The following is a 15,251-nucleotide window of genomic DNA, read 5'->3' as shown; positions in this document are numbered from 1 at the left end:
CATTCATTCACTAGTTTTTTCCATTGGTTTCCAGTGAAAACACCAAAGTTACAGGCAGCAGAAGAGAAGGCCCAGTCAATCTTCTGAAACTATGCCATTTTCTTTTTAAATGGTACTGATTTTCAATAATAACACCCCCTATACAACACACATCAAATTTCAAATAGATGGGGCAAAGGGGAGCCTCTTATATAGGCAATTATATAAAAATGTACCCTATAATCTATCCATTAATTTCAGTTGGAGATAGCTGATTATATATTTTTGATCCTATTGCCTATTTTCAAACATACTAGTACCCACTCCCTCACCAGCACATCAGAATTGCCACATGTCAATTATGTATGAAAAAGGATCCTCGTGTTATCTGCAATCTTAAAAAAGAGGCAAACAATCCTTTTCTATGTAAAATAAATAGTGCTTTCCATTATGTCAATTTCACTGCTTTCCCTTTCACCCTTCCCTCTGACCTCTCTATGAACTGTAGATAGCGCTGCAGTTTATTTTTTCAGTGCAAAATAATGCCTCTGGTGTAAAGCAATTTAATAAAATTATCAATTTTTCAATCCATTCCCTTTCATTTCCCCTCCAAAAACTAATGAATACATTGGCGTTCATGCATGTTGTTTTTCATTTGTTTTCAGCAACTACCTATGCTTTTTAAGATACAAATCAAGGCCAAGAAGCTGAATTTAAAACATACAAATAGTAAGCAGAAAATTGAGCATTTCTAAACACTACATCAAGATTTCTGTCTGCAGCAATTGATTTGACAAATGTCAAAGGTTTCATCAGAATATTAATAATGAATAAATTATCTCTTAAATTATCATTTGCAACATACGCTTAGAAATCAAACAGTCACAAAATTAAATTCTCAGGATAGCATGTTTTCTTGCACTACTATAAGCATAGCAGGCTTGAACTGTACATCCCTCTCTAAGGAAGTACTTACGTGAGGTCTCAGCTCAGCTGCCATTTTATAATACTTCTCAGCTGCTTCATTGAGGCTAGCTTGTCTATTGGAACAGAAGGGGAGAAAATTAAAGTTCAGTTGAAATCACATTGGGAACCTACAATTCTTCAGAGGGGATATAAAAAACAATTTATTTTTACAATTAATCAACATTAATGATATTATTTAAAAAATAGGCATTAATAACTACCACAAACAATTAATGCAGATTCATGGTTTACATCTCTACACCTTAGAATTAAATATATATAGAGAAACTTAACATATTTTTCAAACAAGCTGAAATTGCTTTGTCATGTAACTATTTACTAAGTAGATTTACAAGCAGAGCAAACCAAATTCTGGTTGGCGGGTAGCAGGGTGGAGCAACAGATTGATCGTGGCATCGCAAGGCTTGCTGGAAGGCACGTGAGTAGAACTTTTAAAAAAAAATCAGCTGCACTAGTCCCAAGGTGGTTCCAACTGGGCCATTCTGAGAAGGCTGTATCAGCTTTGGATACAGCAGTTCCAAAATTGGTTCTGCTCTACCCAGCCCTCATAATGCCCTGTTTCAGGATCCAACACTTGCCTAGCTTCGCAAAACAGCTTGTGGTTTCAGCTTGTGGATAACTCAGATAAGACACACCCCTTTCCAGCAGCACAAATCAGGGGTTAGGTTTGCTCTGTAAGGAGATTTGGCTATTTACTACTGCCCACTAGTTGGCTTGAGTGGTCTCAATGACTGGACTGTTTAAAGGCAAATTCACCCATTTAAAAAGTAACTTCTTTCTCAGAGACAAATTGCATAGTTTAACAAGAGAATTGATTTCCAAAACTTGGTAACTGGCAACTAAGAGAAAACAGGATGACAAATTGATTACTCAAAAGTTAATAATAAAAAAGACCCGCCCTCAGGGAAGCAGGTTTGGAAGATACCATTTTCCTAAGGCATAGTGTGCTGAAAAAAGGGACAGCATTTGATTTCCCCCACCTTTGTCATGCATTTGTTTACCATTTACACAAATGGAATTTAAGAGACACCTACAGCAAAATGAATGTTAAGCAACTTGCTAAAACTATTTTAAATAGTTTTAAACTATTTAAACTTAAATTTAAACTATTTAAACTTAAATATTTTAAAACTATTTTAGCAATGCAAACAAACCACACAAGCTTGAAGCCAGCTGAGCACTAGAGCAAAGCTTCCTGAATTAGTCCCATGGGTAATTCCTGCCAATCAGGAATCACACAGTAGATTGTACAGACAATGTTTCTGGCTCAGTAAACCATAGTTTATGAAGGATCAGATCAGTGTGGTCCTCATTTCTCTTATCTCAACATGTGTATGTTTTTGCTACATTAAAACTCTGTTCCTCCTTAGGTCCAGGATGAAGAACTGTGGTTTAATATCAATTTACAAACCAGGATCTGAAACCAGGGTCAAACTGACATTTCGTCACACTTCCTCGTTTCAGAAAGAATGATAAACTGTGGTTTAATGTAATCTAAGATTTGAGCATTAAAGCCAGTACGCAAGCAGAAGAGACAAAGAGAGGAATGAAGGTAGATTCATGGCCCCAGTACTTCTTCCCAGCTTGGCGGAATCTCCTTGCTTGATAAAGGATATATGGACTTGCCCTTAAGCAGAGGGCATGACTTTGGCTGGCACTGGGACATTCCAGCTATGTTATCATGTTAATGAAATGTAATCATGGATGCAGCAGCAAGATTGTAAAAGCAAGATAAATTAATGGTGAATGAAAGAAACGAAACCTGGGAGACCTGTGACCTGCTCTTCACTTTATTTGAGAGCTATCTGTGTGGAATAGATCAGACAGATCTTCTATAGGGTGAAAGGCAGCTCCTTTTAAGTATGTGTGAAGGCTCTGGAGACCTCAGAATAAGGACTTTGGCAGCGATGGCAAAGAACATCGCTTCTGAGTCACTGGGTCAAACCTAAGGCAGGCAGAGTTATTCTTCTTTCTGCTGTGCTAAAGCCTCACCATATAATGACCAAAGATGCTGATGCAGGGGTCCCGAGGGAGCAGATCTATGGCTGGTTCACCAGTCTAAGGAACTTGTCACTCAAGTAGTCCAAATACTGCCCTAAATCCTTCTCTACCTGCTCCAGAACATGACCGCTGTCTTGTCTTCAGCCATTTTGCTAATCTCTGGTCCCTTCGGTCTTGATCTGTGCTTGGATTTTAACACTTGGCTCTGACCCCACCAGGTCTTGATGCTATATAAAACACTAATACTGTAAAGTAGGACAATATCTAATTTAGAGAATAAAGAAGGGAAATCATCTTAACACGGAAATCAATTGTCTTGAATGCATGTATTTCATGTTATTTGTTCAAAACATGTTACCAAGCACGGAAATTTATATAATGAAAGGACAGGTTTCAAAACCTAAAAATGAAAGGATGACAATAAGTAAGGGACAAATACAAACAAACCTGAGCATGTGAGCTGCATTGAAGACAACATCAAACTCTGTGTTATCCAATTCAGCTGCTTTCTTTGCCATCTCTGCTGCTTCTATCAGGCGAGAATCTTCTAAGAGAAACTGGCCTGAAATATATGTAGCACTGATATGAGCTCAAAAGGAAAGGCACACACTTAAGTATGGGAAAGAAAGGACTATTCCCTTACATGTTACATTACAGCCCTGAGTTACCTTATCATATTAACTTCAGATGAACTATTACAGAATAATTTGGCAAATATTTATTTACATTTGTATCCCAACCTTTTCTCCAAGGAACTGAAGGGGACTTAAATCAATGGACAAGTCAGTTATCAACTGATTTCAACAGGTTCACTCAAGTATTATTTAAGCTAACGAAAGCCTATGTATTTCACAATTTATCATTTGTGTGGATTGCCTAGATCAGCTGCTGACTACACCACCTTTTATGAATGATAAGAGGCTACAACAATCCCAAGCACATAACATTCAAAGATTACTACAGAAAAATAAAAACAGTTTTAACTTTTTTAAAATGGTGACAATGTACTTTTAGAGGCTAGCCAATGATTCCCCCCAATTATTATTATTCATTCTAAGTGTTGTACTTTAAAGCATACAAAAATCTGCTGCCAAAAATACTTTTAGCACTCCAGGGTCTTTGTGATCCAGTCCTACTTACAATAATGGACTGATACATGTAATTTATTAACTGCATGCTACGTTAACCAGACTGAACCAAGAACAAAAATTAGAAACATTAACCAACAAAAACTCTGCAGGTTCAGCTACAAAGAACAGCACACTACATGATCAATTGTACATTACATCAAGTGAGTGCATAATTACAGTAATTTAATGTGAATAATCAATTTTATTATAACACAGAATCATTAAGTGATTTACAATTATTAGGAAAATGTATTATTCAACGGAAATTAACTTCAAATCTCAGTGGTTATTAATAAAAGGGGTGCTATTTAGCAGAACATCTCTGTTGTTTCGTAGCTATTATAATATAAATCAAGCCTTTTTTCTATCTGTGTCAGTGGGATTTTGGAAACCCTCCTCATTTTTCACCTTTATCCTTCCGTGCGTTTAAGTACCTCACAGGCAAATCATTCTTTCATGAACCATAGACAGTTGCCAGGTACTCTAAATAAAACCATCATTTTAACTATTATGTTTCCAAAAAGAAATAAACTTATGGAAGGGCAGGTCTGGTCAGGGACAGTAGGAGTTGCCCAACAAAACGAAGGGGCCCTATGCTGGCTACCCTCATGCAGGAGGTGTCAACTGTCAATCTTTAAAGAATCCTCTGCACATTATTTTAGCATATCAAGGGACTCATACATATTTGGCAAGGAGACCCTGGGGATTCTGAAGTGGCACACACAGTGTAAAGAGGCCAAATCAAGTGACTGCACAAAAACAGCAACCTAACTTGAATAACCAAGAAAAGGTTACAACCCCAAACTACTTGAAGATCAGGATGAATATCTCTGATCCAGAAAATGCTCTGTATATATGGGTCACTGCATGGGGCAATTCTTTTTTGGAAAATCCTTTTCAGTTAACAGTACTTGATTATTTCCTGAAGCCTTGAAGGGGGTTACTTGATGTTTAAGTGTTGCTATTCTGTCCTGGACCTGCAGCATGCACCATGTCAACACCTAAAATACCACCACCATGTGTTTGCTACACAACCCTTTAATGCTTGAGTAGGAAACTGGAAAACATTGGAGACATTCCTCAAAGACTTACATTTTTTTAATAGTGAGGATTCCTAAATAAATGGGGAAGGAGTCATGTGATATACTTGACACTGCAGAAATATCAATGTTGATACAGGTATTGCCTGTTCCAGCAACTTGTGTGAAATCAACTGCCAATGGATGTCTATGACATGATGGTTTAGTGGGATAACAGAGACCTTCTCCGCACCCCCATATAGAAATCTAAACATGTGACTCCGAATTACAATTAAAAATGTGTGTTTAATTACTGAGCAACCCTTTGAAAATTTCACCCAACAACAAACGAGTGAATAGTTACGGATTTCCTTCCATGGGACAGAACAAAAGACCCTAAGCATCTTATTTTCTGCCATTTTGATGTTTTATTTATTCAGCCCTTCTCTATCCTTAGCTGTATTAACCACAATTTAGAATATAAGACAAAATTCATATTCCTATACAGTTGCACCTCGATTTTCATACGTAATCTGTTCCGGAAGTCTGTTCAAGTTCTGAAACATTCGAAAACCGAAAACACAATAGCCGACAGCTAGGCCTCAGGATCTTGCGCTCAGCGGAAGCTGCATTGCCTGTTCAACTTCCGAGGCATGTTCGAAAACCGAAGCATTTACTTCCAGGTTCATGGCAATTGAAAACCGAAATGTTTGTTCAAAAACCGAGGTACCACTGTACATCCTATATACTATAGGGAAAATCCAGTGCTGTGGGAGCAGACTTCCACTCACACAACATGATTTTCCCCTCTTCTCTTCCTTCTTGTGGTTTTCCAGCCTTCCAGAATAGATTGTGGGTGCACACAGGGGACTGTAACGAGGGGCAGAGAAAGCTCAAGTTCTATTATGTGAGTGGAATTCTGTTCTGCTTGCACATGAACGTCAGTGGATTTCATTCTATTTCAATTTACAGTGGTACCTCTACTTACGAATAACTCTACTTACAAATGGAGCTCCGTCCACCATCTTGGATGCGGTTTAGATAGGATTTTTTCTACTTACGAATTTTTAGATAGGGTTGCTTCTACTTACGAATTTTTTCTCCCAATGCATTCCTATGGGATTCGACTTACAATTTTTTTCTACTTACGAATGTGCATTCGGAATGCATTAAATTCGTAAGTAGAGGTACCACTGTACATAAAACCTATATGGTGTTACAAAGGAACCATAAAAAGAGCTTCCTTATGCTGACCTTCCTTATGCTGACCAAAAACCACATTTCCTATAAATGAGGTGATCCAGAAATAAAAAATTGTGGGTATGTATTGTGAAGACTCATCAGTCCCTCTTGTACTTCATGGATGGGCTATTAGTAACATGCAGCTAAAAGCTGAATCAAGCCTCACAAGTTATAAATCTTACACCAAAATGAGATAAGATAAAATAACCAACTTTTGCTTTGTACTGTTTCCATTTGCGTACCATGCCTGCTGTTCATTTAATTGTGCCAGTTGGAATGAGAAGGTAAATTAAAATAACTGCACAAAAAGCACATCCTGCAGCGGCTGTTGTTGCTCATTATCAATTCAACTTACTCAGTTTCCTTGCAGTTTTACAATTCCAGGTTTCATGATCAGTGAATTTATCCTCATCAAATTAGAAGCAGTATAAAAAGCTAACCGCGATGTATCTTTGACTGTGTAGAACCAACATAATCTAAAAAAGACATTCTAAATCCAAATTAGCAATGTACTCCATGCTCATTATATATCTTTGGTCTTAACTAAAACAGTTTTTTTTTAATAAAGGGAGTTGCGAACCAACAGTGTGATTTTTTCTGTGCAAACTGAACATTTCTGTACATCCGCCACATGCATAAGAAGCTGCTGGAAGGTGTAAAGGAGCCAAGCTCCCTCTCCTTCACAACCCAGCTCTGTGTGTATGATTTCATATCTGTTCATAAAGCCTTTAAGTGCAGTTGCTGGCTGCATTTCTGGAACTATGCACACAGAATCCCACAACTCAATCCATATCTGCCCTCATTCCTCCACACAGGTGGTCAACACTGTCAAAGCTGAAAGCACAAAGCAACTGCTTGATGGTGGGAGGGGGGCGGCGGCTTTGTGACCTGTGCATTGGGGCCAGTCTAATCTTGTAAGGCAGAATAAGGTTAGATTTATAATTTTCAAATTCTTGAAGTAGAAATCTGGTTGTCCTGCACTGATGTTCACTATCGGATAATACTGATCTGCCCACCCAAAATCAAGAAGGGCCTGATGCCATTATTTCAATGATAACAAATATGTCTATTAATCTTTCAGCACTTAATAACTATGAATTTTCCTCTCATGCCAACTGAGACGACCAGGAATTTTGAAGTGAGCTTCATCTTCATATCATGTACAGTAATTCGCAAAGGAAAGGGGACTTTCTATTTTGACTGTGGTTTACACATCGGAAGGATAAATCGTTTTAACTGGCATGGTTATTATTTGTCCTGCCAGTAGCAGTTTTAAAATCCTTGATCACTCAGGAGTGCAACAGAAATGTGAGAAAACACTATCTATTGAAAACTTACCATAATGCATATAACAGTTTCCCTTGGTGGGATCCAGCTGAATTGCCTTTAAGAAATACTTTTCTGCTTCACTCTTGCGGCCCTTAAGGAAAAGAGAAGAAAACATACACAGATGGATCATTTGGGCACTGTGTCATTGCAACTTTGTCATGCTTTAAAACTACCATACGAATAGGCAAGATAAGCATCTACAACTGGAAAAATTTTTTATAATGGTCTTAATTTCATTTAATGATAGCTTAGACCTCCATGAATTTCACTCCACTTCTCTGTTAAGATTCATAAATACATATATATATTCTCTAAACATCCATGCCATGGTGTGTTTCTTCTTTGCTAATGCAAAGTTTGTGTCCAGGGCATGTCCAAATTGAGATGGTTCATTCTACTGCCTTCCATCATTTGAAGAGATGCATACTGTTCTTCCATCACATACCCTTTTGGTGTCTCTTCCTAGGGACTGCAAACCCTGCAATTAAAGGAGATAAAGGGATTGCCTGTGGGAGTTTCCATGCCTTCTGGCAAGTTCAGCTCAGCTTACTGCTGTCTGCGTCTGGGTAGGCATGGGAGGGTCAGGTGAATTTTCCTCAACAAGGACTCATTCGTGTCCCAAAGGTAAGACCATCCTGTTCCAACCCTGGTAACATGCAGTCATGTAGAAAGTTTTCCGCAGAAAGTTAGGTGCTTTCCCATAGGGCACCCATGAGGTGAGAGCTTGAAGTTAACTTCAATCTTACAGTGGTGCCACATGTTTTATTGTTAACCTTGTGAGTTGAACAGGAGAACAGGAGAGGTGAAATCGTGAACAAAGGAATAAAAGGGTCTTTCAAAGTACAGCTAAAATAGAAAATATGCACTGGTCTGCCCCACATAGACCAGACATTCCTTGCAGCAACAGACAACTCATTCCAAGTGGAGTCCCAGACCTCCAAAGGACTGCTGGCCAAATCTGCATTAAAAACACCCAACCATTACCCCCAGCTTCAGAAATCTACCTGGATTCATCTGTATTTTAAACAATGCCCTAGGAAGGAATACAATAATGAGTAAGAAAGAAGAACTGGTGCCTCCTGGCACAACTGTAAGGCAAATTTGGATTATAGGAGAAATGCAACATATTAAAAATCACAACAGGGCTTTAAAGTTATTATCCTCCTTTGGCAAAACATTTAAAGTAACAAAGCATTCATCTGCAGGTCTCCCAAATAACAGGATGAAACTGGAACACATTGCTAATGCTGACTGAATTAACATTTACATCTCTTGTGTCATTGCCCTGAAATAGGCAAATACTCTTAGCCTGGCTAATTATAATGTTTCATTGCATGCTCAGATTTCTATTCCTAAGAAAAAATGAACAATTCTCTGGATCCCCTGCTTTTTTCTGTTAAGCTTCAGCCTACAGAATTATCTCCATGAAACCAAAAGGAATGCCAGATAGTTTCCCCATTCATTCAGCTCTTCATAATATGTCACAATAATACCATGGTTAGCTTCCCGAAATTACTACTAAATTCAGTTTGAATGCACTGGTGGGCAGCAATGCGAGGGGACTAGAATTCAAGATGGCACCAAGTATAATAAATGGGTGTTTTCTGAATAGCTGAAATAAAGGGGGGGATCATTAGCAGAAAATGTTTTCAGATTTCTTTGCTTAGCCATAGGTGGAGTAAATGAAAAAGACTAATTATTCATCCTGAATATATCTAAATTTTGTTAAATAATACCAGAGACCTTGCATACTCTCTTCTCCAACTCTTAAAAAACAAGAACACATTAACAATGTATTTTTCAAACTTCCTCCACACCTCTTCTTTCCTGTCAAACAGTGTAACATCTATCATTTGACAGAATCAGGCTATTTTACTACTAATTTGCGGCATTTATCAAACTTTCATCTTCTGCCAGGCAACAACTTATTTTTTTTAGTCTAATGACGTGAATTTTCCTTTTCTTAATACGATTTACTAGGAGCACACATAAAGTTAAATAAGAGCATACATATGCTGTGGCAGTTAGACATGCACTCTGAAGTTTATAGCTCCAACATTGCAGGAATTTAACCCAAGGAAGGATTAGAACTTTAGAAAATGGCAGATGGAGGAATCTTTTCTCATTCTAAGGCAAAAACCTGATGTGACTGTTAAAGTGGCTTAAGTAATTTACACCATATTTTATTGCCTGCAAATTCTCCCCTTCCCCTTTATGTGTGTTGAACGTCTATTAGTATTCTATGTTATTTATAAATGGAATGATTTCTGAATATTAGGGTACTATGAAATGCCATTCTCCCACAAATCACTAACTTCCTCTTGACACAAAATAGACACAAGCACAAAGATGCTATTTATCAGCTAAATGCCTCCAAGAAGTGAACATTTGGGTAGGCTACAGACTGTTTTACACACAGCGTGTGAATGTATGTTTCCCTATATATGATTGGTTGATTTTGGAGTAGGTGATTTTTAAAAACATTTGGGCCAGAGCCATTTAGTACCTACACCTTTGTAAATAAAGCAAATAATACACTTATAGGCTTCAGTCTTTGAACTGCCTTCATACAAAGGAAACTAAACCCTGTATGATTGCTCCTGAAACTATTCACCATTCAGGGTAGCTGGCGAGAGGATAACAATATCCTAGTGGCCTTAGGCTAATCCAGTAAGCAATGCTAGATATATGCCACTGAGGATTCTGATTGAAAACATTTTTGAAATAATAGAACCCAGGGAATAATTGAAAGGAAGGAAATCCAATTATTCAATAAAATGTGGCATTTTATTCAAATAGACTGACATTATTCTTTGATTAAGAAGCTATAAAATTTGCATGCAAGGAAGGAAGAAATCTGTATCAACATGTCTCTCTCTATTACTGGACGTTTTGGTTTCCCCATTAATACCAGAATCTTCTGACAGCTGGTAGAATGTTCTGCAACCAGGTAAGGCAGCTGGCACACTTTAAGCTACTGGAGAATTTGAAATCCTAAGAAGCTAATAGGAGGGAGATTAATGCAGTCAAGCAGTTCTGAATAATGCACATGTAGAGAATCATATTCACTGCCAGGTAACAATTAGTTTACTCTCTCAATCTAATTCATTTTCTACGTTTCCCACACAAAAAAAGTATTAAGACTCCCTCCTTTCAGTTAAACAAGGTGTGTATGAGCAGACAGAAACTTAACTGTGGCAGCTTAATCCACACTTCAATGGCTGGGGAAACCCAGCCAGATGGACAGGGTATAAATAATAACTTCTTCTTCTTCTTCTTCTTCTTCTTCTTCTTCTTCTTCTTCTTCTTCTTCTTCTTCTTCTTCTTCTTCTTCTTCTTCCAACTACTATGAAGCTTTGCAATAATTATATGTCCAGATAGGTCCAGTGGCTCCAAAACATCTATTGAGGGGAACTCAGGGAACTCACTAATAGAATTAACTCACCTGGGGTCAGGTGAACTGTCTGATCTGAAGGTGAAATCCTTAGATGCCTATGAAGTGCTGCCTGGTGTCCACTACTAAAATCATCTGTCTACAAGGCTGCTGTGATCCTTAGTTCCGAGGTGGGTGAATATGTGTAAGACCTCTAAATACAGCCAGTTGGAAGGTTAAAAGGGATGAGGCTGAAAAGTGCCAATTACAACCTTCCCTCTCACCATCAAGAAATGAATATCATAGTGTCACCACTGGATGCTATTAAGTATTTATTTTAAAATGTAAACTGCCTTCTGTTTCATAATTAGAGTTACAAAATTTTGGCAAGCAGACAAATCTGCTGTAATTGGACGGCAAAGTCAATGCAAATATAAACCAAAACGTAATTTTTTGGCATGTGGCCAAATTCAAAAGGAAGCAAAGTTGGCAGATGCCAGTATACAAAAGTAACTACATTTTGGAACTGCTCTCATTTGCCACAGTCATGCTAATGTTTTAAGTTTTGGGATAAAAACACTCAGCAAAACATGTTGGTAAAATGATTGAAAAGTTACGCAGAAGACATATGGAGACAAGGAGTGAGGCATGAAATAAAGGTGTACACATGAAACAGTGTTCACCAAGACCGCACACTTAGCTAACTTTACTCTGAACTACTATTTCCTTTCCATAGTAATCCATGACCTAGTAACATTCAGCTTTGACTGTGTATTCAGTGGTGGTGGCTTTTAAGAGCTTTTGGAATTTCAGCTGGTTCCACAGGCTCTATGGTTCCACATATATCTGGTTCCACATATATCTCAACTGGTTCCACATATATCTGGTTCCACATATATCTCAAGAGTGTTGAAACAACTTCAGTGGTTTCCTGAACTTTTCCAAGTGAGATTCAAGGTCCCTTCAAATTCTATAATTCCATGACTCCATGAAAATGCTGGATTAAAACTCTACATGGCTTGTGACAATATACACTAGGTCTCAAGGACTGCCTACTCCTGCATGAACTCCCCTTAAAAGCATCTGGTGATGCTTCCACTTGCTAAGGTTTTGGTGGGCTGAAATCAGGGGGTTGCAGGGACGAGAGGAGGAAAGCACCAGTTGCAGGTAATAGGCAGGAAGGAAGCCTAGGTCCACAAGAGTAAGTTGAAGCATATTGGAGAAAATAACATTTGACTTCTTTCTCAGGGAACTATGACTACTGAATAAAAATTCAAACCATTACACAAATAATAATGAAAAATAAACACATTGGATTTAACCTTATGTTATTCATACTCAAGAGTAAACCCATTGGTATTCAGCTATGTTTTACTCTCAATAGACCAATGAAATTCATAAACAACTCAGTAATTTCAACAGATCTACTCTTGAATAAAACTTAGTTGCATGCCACCCATTGAAATCAACAAACTTAATTTAAGCCCTTTGAGCTCAATGGGCCCGAGTTTGATAGCTGGCTATCATCCAAAACTTGTGAAATGAAACTGGCCATTTATGTGGAGGCACTAAATCTGTGGAACACTGTCCTAAAAGCACTCAAGTCTTTCAGATGCCAGTAATATTATTTGCCTAAGCATTTAGCTCAGTGTGGTAAGTAAGTGCTCTGCTGCGGGTTAGGGAATGAGTTAGTCCCCAAAGTACCAGGCTCAGAATGGGAACTCTTCCCCTCAAGGAAGGGAAACCCAGTTGGACTTTGACAAACCTCCTTCAGGTTTGGCTGACTCAAATGGGGGTTCACAGCCCTTTGAAGGTGCCACCTGCAGCCAGGTATTGAGGAGGCTGGCAAGCCCCAACATTTCTAGTTGCAGATAGATGGCAGCTGTGCATGACTGGGTGAGAGCTGTCATTTCAGCCAGAAACTGTAGAACTATATAACTCACAATTTCCCAATTTCGGGGGGGGGGGATAGTAACATCAATCCCCTGCCACCTGCAGGCATCCCCAAACTCGGCCCTCCAGATGTTTTGGGACTATAATTCCCATCACCCCTGACCACTGGTCCTGTGGTCCCAAAACATCTGGAGGGCCGAGTTTGGGGATGCCTGTATTAGAGTCTCTCCCTTCCCCAAAAACATAGGGAAAGGGGGAGGGGTCAGGGGGAAGGAGAAATGGTGGCTAAAGAAATTACCACCAGGAGCTCCTTGGGGAGGAAGAGCAGTATCTAAGTTTAATTTAAAAAAAATAAAAATAAATTGGGCTGTTCTCACTGTTCTTGATATTTTCTGGGTGTTCAGGTGGAACACAGGATTTATTTACAGGCTTCCCTTCCATTGCTCATGAATTTCTATCTAGCATTTTTTTGGGGAGGATTTATTGGGATTCTTTTTTCCAGCTAGGAGATGCTGTTCTATCAGTATGCAGAACAGAACAAGGTCCTCAGCATTTCAAAACAAGTGAAAACTAACAAATAAGTAAGTAATTACGGTGAGTAAATGTGAAACATTTTTATAAAGTACGTTTTCTGAGAGATGATGATGATAATGATGATGATTAACAACAACAACAATAATAAATTTATTTGCACCCCGCCCTCCCTGGCTGGAGCCGGGCTCAAAGCGGCTAACATCATACTAATAAAACAGTATGCATAAAAACAGGCATCAATTAATTAAAATACATCTTAAAATTAATTCAGACAAATTAAAATCTGGACCAATGGCAGTTATCAGGTTAAGATTGAGAGCGGCTAATACTTGCCAGGACCAACTGTTTTCACTGATCATATAAGGACCTGTGAATAGTCTGGGAGGCCTCCTTCATGCTTGTTCTTATACAAAGGAAAATAGGTCAGACTGTACCCTGGCATAAGCAGGAAGCATTTGTGGAAAGAGGCTTTCTGTTCATAAACCCTGAAACTACTCAACCAATATGTAGCAACAACATGTTATCCCAAAGCCCATGGGGCACGCAGGCAATACAGAGGAAAATGCAGCATGATTCCTGTTAATAGTTGCCTACAAACTTCATAGTCCCGAGGGTAAAAGTCTCCAAGCCCACCTGAGCACATAGCTACTTTGGCCAAGACTTTGGCCAAGCTGTTGTGATGCCACAGAGTAGAAGCCAATAAGGGCTCTCCTGCCAAGGCCTCTGTGACATCAGAGGAGATCAACTTTACCAATTATAACCGTCTGCTGCCTGTAGGCTGTGAATATGCTCGTTAGATTATAACTGCATTCAAGCAAGATTGCGGTACAGCGTAGAGAGAGATATGCAATCTGGGATAAGTACATTTGAGAACTCAAACCCAGCATTATGTGATAAACATCACAGCAGACACACCAGTATAGATAAAATGCCTCTCAAGCTGCAGTCAAAAGCCTAGCCAACATTATGAGACCCTCAACCTCCAATTTTTGTACAAAAATTTGCCTTCACATTAGATTACTGACACTTTTTTTGTGTACCTTCAGGTCTTGATCAAATGATAATTAACTATTCTAAATACTCTGGGTTCCCCCTTTCCTGTTATTTTAGTCAGAAGCACAATTACATATATTACAGGAATGCTGTAATGTTAGAGCTTTTTCTAAAATAAACATGTTTATATTCAGAAAATACCTATACAGTACTGTAAATGATCACAATCAGGGAAGGACTCCAGTGCTCTGGCAATACCAGTCAACCAGCTCTAGAATAAGAAGGAAGTTAGCTTCAACAGCGTCTTCCCTTAAGTAACTCGTTTCGACAATGGGGAGTTTATAACAGCACCATCATGGTGCTATGTACCTTCAAAAAGCTAAATACCATTTCTGGAAAAATAAATAAAACGAGAACAGGGGTTTTATCTCAGGGTTGGCCGCCTTCCAGTTATTCAACTAGCTGAGCCACTACTCATATGCCTTAACCACTAAATTTTCCTCTTCTTATGCTTTCTGGTAAAATACACCCTGGTGAGTTATAATTTTAACATATGAATTTATAATATTACCTGATATGCGGGTTGTGAAAAAATTTCTTCCAGTTGACTGTAGGCAGGGAGATCATAATCTCACTAGCCAGTCTGTTACGAATATAGATTCGGGTTTGATTTATATTGTAAAAAGTGTTTCATGTTCCCATTCTGTGCCACCCAAACTAAGACATAAAATGCTTTTCATAAAATAGTTGAGGTACATAAAATACTATCTC

The 15,251-nt window shown here is 38.5% G+C and overlaps 1 protein-coding gene across 1 annotated transcript in view; it reads right to left on the bottom strand.

Annotated features, from left to right (window-relative positions):
• Window positions 1-15,251, bottom strand: part of TMTC2 (transmembrane O-mannosyltransferase targeting cadherins 2) — a 184,278-nt gene that overhangs the window by 22,249 nt on the left and 146,778 nt on the right. The window contains exons 9-11 of the mRNA XM_035126826.3: window positions 7,697-7,778; window positions 3,415-3,529; window positions 956-1,019 (exon numbers count right to left, since the gene is read on the bottom strand). Of these exons, the coding sequence (XP_034982717.3) occupies window positions 956-1,019; window positions 3,415-3,529; window positions 7,697-7,778 (261 nt within the window). The remainder of the gene's footprint in view (window positions 1-955; window positions 1,020-3,414; window positions 3,530-7,696; window positions 7,779-15,251) is intronic.

Source organism: Zootoca vivipara, chromosome 9 (genome assembly GCF_965207765.1).
Source record: "Zootoca vivipara chromosome 9, rZooViv2.hap1.1, whole genome shotgun sequence".
NCBI lineage: Eukaryota > Metazoa > Chordata > Lepidosauria > Squamata > Lacertidae > Zootoca > Zootoca vivipara.
The sequence above is the reverse complement of the archived record's forward strand: the minus strand, read 5'-3'. Positions and strand labels throughout refer to the sequence as shown.